General features: G+C 42.9%; 1 protein-coding gene across 2 annotated transcripts; it reads right to left on the reverse strand.

The window, feature by feature from the left end:
* Positions 1 to 6,744: 6,744 nt before the first annotated feature.
* On the reverse strand, positions 6,745 to 7,655 carry LOC118562392 (CCR4-NOT transcription complex subunit 10-like). Of its 2 annotated transcripts, none has more exons than XM_036134769.1 (3): positions 7,474 to 7,655; positions 7,246 to 7,396; positions 6,745 to 6,971 (listed from the first exon to the last, which is right to left on the reverse strand). In XM_036134769.1, the coding sequence occupies exons 1-3, from the start codon at positions 7,558 to 7,560 to the stop codon at positions 6,760 to 6,762; spliced, it is 450 nt and encodes a 149-aa protein (XP_035990662.1). In that variant the 5' UTR covers positions 7,561 to 7,655; the 3' UTR covers positions 6,745 to 6,759. The 2 variants fall into 2 exon arrangements, with proteins under 2 accessions (XP_035990662.1, XP_035990661.1); XM_036134768.1 differs by having other exon boundaries at positions 6,745 to 6,974.
* Positions 7,656 to 10,143: the final 2,488 nt, after the last annotated feature.

The following is a 10,143-nucleotide window of genomic DNA, read 5'->3' on the forward strand; positions in this document are numbered from 1 at the left end:
TGTTTTGCACTGAGAAGGTGTGCATATGCCCAATCAACGGATGTTTCACACTCACTGTCATGATGCGGTGCTTCACACTTTTATGTGGATGACTGTTTGGTCTCTGTGGAGCACAGACGAGGAAGCTGTCTCATTATATCAAGAACTCCGTGCTTTGTGCAAGAAAGGCGGATTTCAAACTTCTCAAATGGATAAGTAACCGACGCAGTGTTCTTACTGTTATACCACAGCATTAAAGATCCATTGAGTGTGAAGAACCTGGATATGGATAATATTGCACCTTGGAGCGTGTGTTGGGATACAGTGGTGTGTACAATCAGACCTGCTGAAATTCAAGATCATTCTCAAAGATAGACCTCTGACAAGACGAGGAGTCTTGTCCATCATAAGTTCCATCTATGATCCTCTTGGATTTCTGGCACCAGTTGCTTAGTCGCAAAGGGGATTCTACAAGATCTAAGCAGAAGACACGTTGGCTGGGATGATCCTTTGCCACATGATATGGTCCAGAAGTGGAAAAACTGGTTGGAAGGACTTCATCGGCTTGAACGGTTTGGAGTTAACAGATGTCTGAAACCACAGGATTTTGGACAAGCCACAAGTTTGCAGCTACATCATTTCAGTGATGCAAGCGAGAATGGATATGGAACAGTGAGCTACCTATTGCAGTGTAATGCTGATGGACAAGTGCATTGTGCATTTGTAATGGGTAAAGCCCGGGTAGCTCCACTGAAACCCATCACCATCCCTCGCATGGAGTTGACTGCTGCAGTGGTGGCCAGCCGTATGGATAAGCTGTTGAAGAAGGAGTTAAGGATGGAACTACAAGACTCAGTATTTTGGACTGATAGTACTTCAGTTCTGAAGTACATCAAAAATGAAAGATTGAGGTTTAAGACTTTTGTGACCATCGAGTTGGAGAAATACTCAATTTGTCAAATCCTTCACAGTGGAGGTACGTTGCTACTAGTATTAATCCAGCAGATCTGGCATCCAGAGGAACAAGTGTGGAGTCTCTTTTGAAGGCTAATACCTGGGTGTCGGGACCAAAGTTTCTTCATGGCCCTGAATGGAAATGGCCTGTAAATCCTGAGGACATACGTCATTTTGCTCTGGAGGATCCAGAAGATCCAGAGGTTAAGACATTGGTTTCTGTTAATGCAACATGCACCAATGAACAAGTGGATCCGATTATGGACTTCATTCATTCATTTTCCTCTTGGGATAAATTGAAACATGGTTGGGTGGCTACTCAGGTTTAAACAATTACTGTCCAAACTTGCTCAAAAAAGAGCACAACTGAAGTTGGACCTTGCAAACTTCAGGCTTGATGATGTTAAATTTCAAGAAAGATTGAAGAAAGAAATGAATGTGTACAAGAAAAATGTTGCATTGGGAGCCTTATCAGTGGAGGAGTTTGGAAAGGCTGAGAGTGCTATCATCTGCTATTGTCAAAGAAAGCGATATCCAGAGGAAATGACAAGTTTACAGAAACATGAAGGTGTGAAGAAAACAAGCCAGCTCTATAAGCTTGATCCTGTTCTTGAAGGTGGTTTACTAAGAGTTGGTGGAAGGCTAAGCAAAGCAGCTATGCCTGCTGAAGCTAAATACCCAGTCATATTGGCTAAAGACCTTCACATCTCAGAAATTTTACTGAGCCATATACATCATCAGACAGGCCATGGTGGACGTAATCATATGCTTGCTGAACTGCGACAAAAGTATTGGATCCCAGGTGCCAGCGTTGCAATCAGAAAGACTATCAAAATGCATGATTTGTCGAAGACTCCATGCTGTACCAGGAAGTCAAAGGATGGCAGACCTTCCACAGGAACGAGTGTGTCCAGACAAACCCCCATTTACTTGTGTTGGTGTGGATTGTTTTGGTCCCTTTGAAATTAAGCGTGGAAGGAGCCTGTTGAAACGATATGGAGTCATCTTTACTTGCATGGCAATAAGAGCAGTTCACCTTGAGATGTTGTCATCACTGGATACTGATTCCTTCATCAATGGGCTCAAAGATTTATTGCTAGACGTGGTCAAGTGCTGGAGCTGCGTTCTGACAATGGAACCAACTTTGTAGGAGCTGAACGCGAGTTAAGAAAAGAAATTGAAAGATGGAATCAAACTCTAATCAATAATACTCTCCTTCAGAAAGGAATAAAATGGTCTTTCAATCCCCCTACTGGCTCACACCATGGAGGTGTATGGGAAAGTCTTATTAAGTCTGTTCGGAAAGTGTTAAATTCTGTTTTGAGAACACAGAGTCTTGATGAAGAAAGTCTTCGGACGGTTTTCTGCGAAGTTGAGGCCTATCATCAATAGTCGACCTATAACCAAAGCCTCTACTGATGCCCACGACCTGGAAGCACTAACTCCAAATCATCTTCTTCTTTTAAAGACCATGCCTTTATTGCCACCAGGAGTGTTTTCCGAGAATGATGTCTACGCTCGGCGAAGATGGAGACAGGTGCAATATATGGCGGATCTCTTCTGGAAGCGTTGGTTAAAGGAATACTTGCCTCAACTACAAGAACGGCAGAAGTGGCAAAGAACAAGACGGAACTTTTTTTCAGGGGATGTCGTCCTCATCGTGGACGACTCTGCTCCACGCAACTCTTGGTTAATGGGTAGAGTTGTGAGTGTTGTTCCAGATAAAGGAGGACTTGTGCGGACAGTTCGCATTAAGACCAAGACAAGCTTCCTGGAAAGACCCATTACCAAGTTGTGTCTGCTCCAGGAGGCGGCGATGCCATGAGCATTTAACAAACTTTTCTCTCCTTTCTGTTTATCAGTGATTTTCCTTTCTCTAGTTGATTGCTTATTCTAAATGATAGATTAAGATAAATTTGATGCTGAGGAAATTTATGATTGTGTTTCGTAGTCTTATCTCTTACAGTGTTAACACAGTAATAATTATCTTTGTAATAATTAGGGGCCGGAATGTAAGAGCCATATGATTGAAATTAGTAATTATTGATGTGACGGGAGCTCATCGTCTAGTGTGGGGGTGATGGGTGTGTCTGGAGGGGCGTGACTGTCACCAAGATATGAATGGGAGCCAAACGCCGCGCGCTGGTTTTGTATGTATGAGGTAGTGGGTGCGTGGGTGTAGGTCGTAATTTCTGTTGACCGTGCTATAATGTCGCTTATTGTTGGCAACAACGAATGGGTTTAGCCTGGTCAGTATGTGTCAGTATCTGTAAAGTCGAAGCATAGTTTATTGAAGCACGCGTCGGACAGAGAGGAAGTCACCACGTCAGCCCAAGTGCGGCCCTCTACAAACTCATTAGTTTGCAGCACAATTAATCAAGCTCCATCATATATCAGAGCTCTGATTACCCCGTATGTTCCTAACAGAGCACTTCGCTCTCAGACTGCAGGTCTGCTGGTGGTTCCTAGAGTACTCTAAAAGTAGAATGGGAGGCAGATCCTTTAGCTATCAGGCTCCTCTCCTGTAGAACCAACTCCCAGTTTTGGTCCATGAGGCAGACACCCTGTCTACTTTTAAGACTAGGCTTAAAACTTTCCTTTTTGGCAAAGCTTATAGTTAGAGTGGCTCATGTTACCCTGAGCTACCTCTATAGTTTTGCTGCTATAGGCTTAGGCTACTGGAGGACATCAGGGCCTAGGCTACTGGAGGACATCAGGGCCTAGGCTACTGGAGGACATCAGGGCCTAGGCTACTGGAGGACATCAGGGCCTAGGCTACTGGAGGACATCAGGGCCTAGGCTACTGGAGGACATCAGGGCCTAGGCTACTGGAGGACATCAGGGCCTAGGCTACTGGAGGACATCAGGGCCTAGGCAACTGGAGGACATATTTTTCTCACTCTACTGAGTTCACCAACAGTTCTCCAAGTTGCATTGTTCGTTGTCATTTCAACCTTTTGTTCTTGTGTCATATTTTTTTTCTTTATAGGAGGTACACCTGGTCTGGCATTCTGTTAGGTGTGACATCATCCAGGGGAGACAGATCATCCACTATAAGCCTATAACATGGAAAGGATTCCTGGAACAATGCGTGCTTCTGTGTCTCTGTGCTCTGTCTTCTCTAACCCCCAGTCGGTCGAGGCAGATGACCATTCACACCGAGTCTGGTTCTGCTGGAGGTTTTCCTCCCTGTAAAAGGGGAGTTTTCCTCTCCACTGTCACTTCATGCATGCTCAGTATGAGGGATTGCTGCAAAGCCATCGACAATGCAGACGACTATCCACTGTGGCTCTATGCTGTTGTGTCATCACGCCCGTCCGTCTTCTTCCGCTTATCCGGGGTCGGGTCGCGGGGGTAGCAGCTTCAGTAGGGAGGCCCAGACGTCCCTCTCCCTGGCCACTTGGGCCAGCTCCTCCGAGGGAACCCCAAGGCGTTCCCAGGCCAGCCGGGAGACATAGTCCCTCCAGCGTGTCCTGGGTCTTCCCCTGGGCCTCCTCCTGGTGGGACGTGCCCGGAACACCTCACCAGGGAGGCGTCCAGGAGGCATCCTAACCAGATGCCCGAGCAACCTCAACTGGCTCCTCTCGACGTGGAGGAGCAGCGGCTCTACTCTGAGTCCTCCCCGGATGACTGAGCTCCTCACCCTATCTCTAAGGGAGAGCTCACACACACTACAGAGAAAACTCATTTTGGCCGCTTGTATCCGGGATCTCGTTCTTTTGGTCACGACCCAAAGTTCGTGACCATAGATGAGGGTAGGAACGTAGATCGACCGGTAAATCGAGAACTTCGCCTTTTGGCTCAGCTCTCTCTTCACCACAACGGATCGGCACAGCCATCAAGCCATGGGCAAAATCTGATTCAATTGGGAACAACATATAACATGAGGAGAAGCCAAAATGGGTTGTAAACAAAGGAATTTCACACATCCACGCAGAAACAGCCTCTCACAGCAGGGTGCCCTGCTATGAAGGCGGGCTACACCTCACTTATTTTTTCTTCTTGCCTTTGGACTCTCAAGGAGAGGGTCCGTGGTGGGGGACCAGTCAGCCAATTCTGGCCGCATGGGACTCAAAGACTCACAAGCTGAATAAAATGTGCTTTCTGTGAAACTCATTTGCCCGTTGCTCCTGGAGCAACACAGGGGGGAAACTCGTCCTCTGCAAGCGGAGGACCCGACTGGCATTGGAGAACTGCCGGCTAAATCAGAGCTAAGTCTGCAGTCTCACTTCTGCGTAACCAGACGCTGAAGTGAAAGAATCCATCTATAACAGCCTTGTTTTGTTTTCTCAGCTGTTGCAGCAAACTGACTCCAGACGGCCCAGAGCAGCCTTCCACTTGCAGCTAGCACAGGACCCATTTTCCCAAGCTGAGAGCAAAATCTGGACTGAAATCGCCCGCTGCAACCGGGTCATCGACTGAATGTAGGACCTCGTAGCAGCCTACTCCGACCGCAGAGCTGCATGTTAACCTTTGCCTTCAACCCCCTGCTCCAACTGGATACCCTAAGTGGACCGAATTGACACAGAGGCACCGACAGGTTTGGCCGAGAAATAAACAGGGAAAGTTAAATGGTTTATTTAGAAGGTTTACTTAATGTGTTTTCACAATGTTTTTGGAACACGTGGAGCTTACAGACATCGCTTTCATTAGCATTCTTCGAACCATGCCATTGCTGATGTAATTTGAGTGTGTTTTTACGATTATAACCAACGTCATCTCCACAAGGGTTTTATACATTGACGGGATATTGATGTTTAAGTCATCCAGTCCGCTCATTACAACTAAAATAAAGCCGAAGCTTTTCAAATTAGCACAGAATTTCCGCTAGCCTAATGCTATTAGCTTCCAGTCACATTCGCCCTTCTCAGATACGACTACGGTTCGTTTCAAACATAAGGTTTGTTTCGTTTCGCTCCACCATTGCTCGATAGTGCCATGAGCATTATTACCGCATTAATATTGAATATTAATGCCGATTTAATGCCGTTTTGTATAACTTTAGGATTTACCGATTTTAGCTATCAATCACTACAGCGACCCCTAGCCTCACGGAGGTATAATCACATTAATAAAATCGAGCGTTCTAGAAGTTTACTGAGCTTTTACTGAGCAACTCAATCTTTAAAATGTTATTTTATCAAAATTTCTTTTTAACTCAGGATTTGCATTGTGAATGGATTGAAACACATACCAAATGTCTGAATTAGTTAAGCTAATTTAACCATTCCATGTCCTTTAAGACGAACCTTGGTTCTTTAACTCAGATCTGCAGTGAACCAGGATTCACTGAATTATTCTGATGATAACCATGATCAACCACACTCCATTTGTATATCAAGCTCTAGAGCTGATATTCACCAGACAATACCTAATAGACAGAGAGTTATGTATTAAACATTAAATAACCTTAAACCATGTGTAACAACACAACAACACTTTCGGGAAGAGTGAATGCTGCTTGACAAGACTTGATACAATCTAATGGGTTTCCTAAATAGGACAATCCGTATGATTTGATTGAATTTGACTTTGTAGAGTGCCTTGAGATGACGTGTTGTGAATTGGCGCTATATACATTTAAGTAAACTCCACGCACTGTGCAAAGCCTCTGGCTTTTTAAAAAGTCCTAATCCTCAAGAAAAGGAAATTGAAATCCCACAAATGGGATTTCACTTTTGAAAAGCCTTGGGCTTTAGAGGTCTAATAGAAAAGGGCCTCAGGTGTTTTAAAGAATTGGGAAAAATTAAATAAAGATTGTATGCACAATTCTGTTTATAATTACACTATCCTAGAATTATTTTGAGCAGGACATATTAAACTGTTTTACAGGTGAAATTTACACACACTCCCACCAACAATACAATGCTTCTTTTTTTGTTTGACAGTGTAGTAAGCTACCTCTCCTTTGCCATTCTTGTTGTTTCCCTGTACAGAGATTTTGTCCAGAACAGCCAGCAGATGAAGCGCCTTCTCTGGCTGGAACGTCACCAGGTAGAGATCCACCAACAGGAAGCACACCCCTTGAGCAAATTTCTCTTCTGGAACAAATAGACTAATTAATACCAAGCCAAAGCCATTCCTCTGTAATTGCAAACTACCAACAAAGTCACCTACCTATGTTTTTATACAGAGAATATGTAGGTTTTTAAGCCACACCAAAAATTTAACTACTGGTAGCTTTCTATAAGTAGGCTACTTGTTCCCTTTAAAAAGGTAAAAAATAATAATAATGCACACCGTTTTCACTTCTAAAAAGCATTAAAACTGCATAAAACACAACAGCAGCATGTTCAAAGCAGCACAACGTACCAAATGGTTCAAGAAACTGATACAGCTTCTCTCCTATAGAGATGGCCTCAGAGTACTGTCGCATGTGGTAGTGAATGATGGCTTGATTATAGTACAGAAAACTATTCTCAACATCATCCAACCCATCAACATCTTCTGCTGTTGTGTGAAGCTGAGAAACACAGTTCAGGTTATCATCATGAACCAACACATATGTGCAAAAGAGATAAAATGCATCAGTAGCTTTACCCGATTCTTCATTGCCATGAGGGTCTGCTTTAATGTGGCCGTCGTAGTTTGACCACTTATATAAAATTCTGCAACAGCTCTATTCATGGCAATTTTGTAGTCATCTTTGTTGAGTTCCTGCAAGGCTTCAAGGTGTTTGAGAGACTCTTCATACTTTCCAGCCTATGAGGAGCACATTGGACAATGTCACAAATCTGGAGCACAAAGTCAGGTTTCAGAAATGTTTTGTATCCAAACGCATGCTCAATTAAGCACAATGTGATGAAGTTGGTCATTAATGAACTATATTGGGAAATGCAATCTTAGAAAAGTTCGATGCAGGTTCAAGTTGCAACTTTTACTGAGAAGGATTTGCAATCAATAGATATTGAGGACCAGTGCCTTAAAGCTAAGCAGCGTTCAGAACACAGCTATTCCCACACTACGAGACCTAATCAATGTGATACAATCACGAAAATCAGGTAGGATAGCTCTAATGTGATAAATTGAAAGCCATTGTCACTAAATCTTGTATAACCTGTACATTTTCAGATGTGTGACAGCTAGTGGTAGCATGTTGTGAAGTCCAAACAAGAGGACAGAATGAGACTGATGCAGGCACAAATACAGGCGAGCTGTCAAAGACTATCAGAGGAATATCAGACTACCAGAACAGATTACATTTTTGTTACTATGAAGTTGAGAAATATTAGTCACATTTACTTATAAATAAGGTCAGCTATTTATGTTAGTTCGGGATATGCAGACATCTGCATTTCTTTCAGAGCTGGTAGTGCAAATGTTTTTTAAAGAATTTTGTTGTTTCCATTTTTTTGTCCACAATATTGTATTCTCTTTGTTGGACTAAAGCATCTAGGACTCCTCACTAACTGGTGTTCAGAGGGGGCTTGGTGTTGGTGTGTGTGAATTGTTACGAGTCCTAAGATTCTGAATCCTAATAAGTACAAAAAATAAAAATTCAGGGGTTTTCTTACCAAAATCTATTTTAACAGCACATTTGTATTTTTTCTCTGTTGCATTTATCAATTTGTCAACACTGTGTTTAAACAACAACTCCAACTTCTTACCTTCTCCGAAACTATTATGTCATCAGTGTCTGTAGTTTATGTTTTTGCTCCCTTTAATAATTTTGCAGCTTTACATATTTGACATTTCCCAGTATTTGAAATCGAAAAACATGCAGTTTAAGTTAAGATCCTGAAAACAGAACAGGAGAATATTTACCACAAAAGCTTCATATGCACTTGCTGCCATTTCCTTTTCCTGGTCCGTCATCCCACTGGAGGAGGGAGCATTAAGTTTTGCCTCATATATTTCTGGTGAATTGAAAAAAAAAATAATGAAATAAAATGTACAGAATGCAGCATTACAAAAATAAGGTGCATACATGAGTGCAAGTTAGACCAGGGTTCTTCTCTTTATTTGATGTAAAAAGCAGGCTACATTAGGAGCATCATAAATGTAGAGGCGGACTAGACATAAATCATGGATCATTTATCTAAGAACAGCCAAAAAATAAAAATTTACACCTCCAATTAAATTCACAAAACATTACTGAAAAAAAAAAAAAAAAAAAAAACTTCCTGAAATTTTTTAACCTCAATAGGCAGCATATGAATTTGCTGTGACAAGAGGACTTCCGGTGCAACTCCAACATGGCTGCAGCTTAGAGGGCGAGCTCCCAACCGTAATCTTTTCCAAACCCTTTTTTTGTCAAATAGGAAATAATAGACAGATAAATAACTCATAAAGGGTGTTTAATATGTGAAGAGGGAAATTCGCAGGAAATCTGAGCCAAGATGAAAAGTTCTGGTTTACCGTAAATATGGCAAATTTGCAAACAATTCTGAAGGACTTTCGCCAGGAGAATTCCAAGACTCTCATTGAAATTGAGAATGAGATTTAAGTTGCCAACATCAGGATTGATCACGCAGAAAGCTGGATGGAGAAAGCGGAGGAACATTTACTTCTAATCAAAGAAGCTACGATGAAGCTCCTTGAGCTACAGAAGCGCTTTGAGGCACAACTCATGGACCAAGAAGAACGTTCGGGCAGTTGGAATATTAGGATCCATGGTCTCAAACAGGGAGCAGAGGACGGCGCTGGGTCGATGCCGGGTTTTATAGATAACCTTCTGAGAGAAAAGCTAGAGTTGCCGCCGTCCCTTTTCCATCCAGATTGAGAGAGCTCACAGGGCTATGGCACCGCGTCCCTCTCCGGAGTCCATCGTAGTAAAGTTTATGAGTTTCAGAATTAAAGAAGAGATCATAAAAAAGCATGGGAGAAGAGGGGCTTAATGTAAGAGGGACATAAAGTGCTTCTGGACCACCACTATGCTCCAGAGGTGCTAAAAAACAGAAGGACTACACAGAGGTCAAAAGAGTTTTAGAGAGAAATGAGGGTTTCCAACACAGCAGAGGAGGCAACTAAGGATATAGCGGAGATTAAATCAGCAGAGGCAGCCTGGAGAAGATCAGATGCCTCAGTTGGAAGACCAATGGACTAACCACTGATCTCTATTTATTCACTGGATTGCTGATTGGCCCGAAAAACTGAAGTCACTGGCTGCCATCTTGCTACCCTCTACTCTCACAGAACCCCATAGGATTCGGCTGCAAATGTCTATGGCAACAACAAGCAGTTTTCTGGCTGTGGGAAGACGTTTCACAG

The sequence above is a fragment of the Fundulus heteroclitus genome, unplaced genomic scaffold (assembly GCF_011125445.2).
Source record: "Fundulus heteroclitus isolate FHET01 unplaced genomic scaffold, MU-UCD_Fhet_4.1 scaffold_903, whole genome shotgun sequence".
NCBI classification, from domain to species: domain Eukaryota; kingdom Metazoa; phylum Chordata; class Actinopteri; order Cyprinodontiformes; family Fundulidae; genus Fundulus; species Fundulus heteroclitus.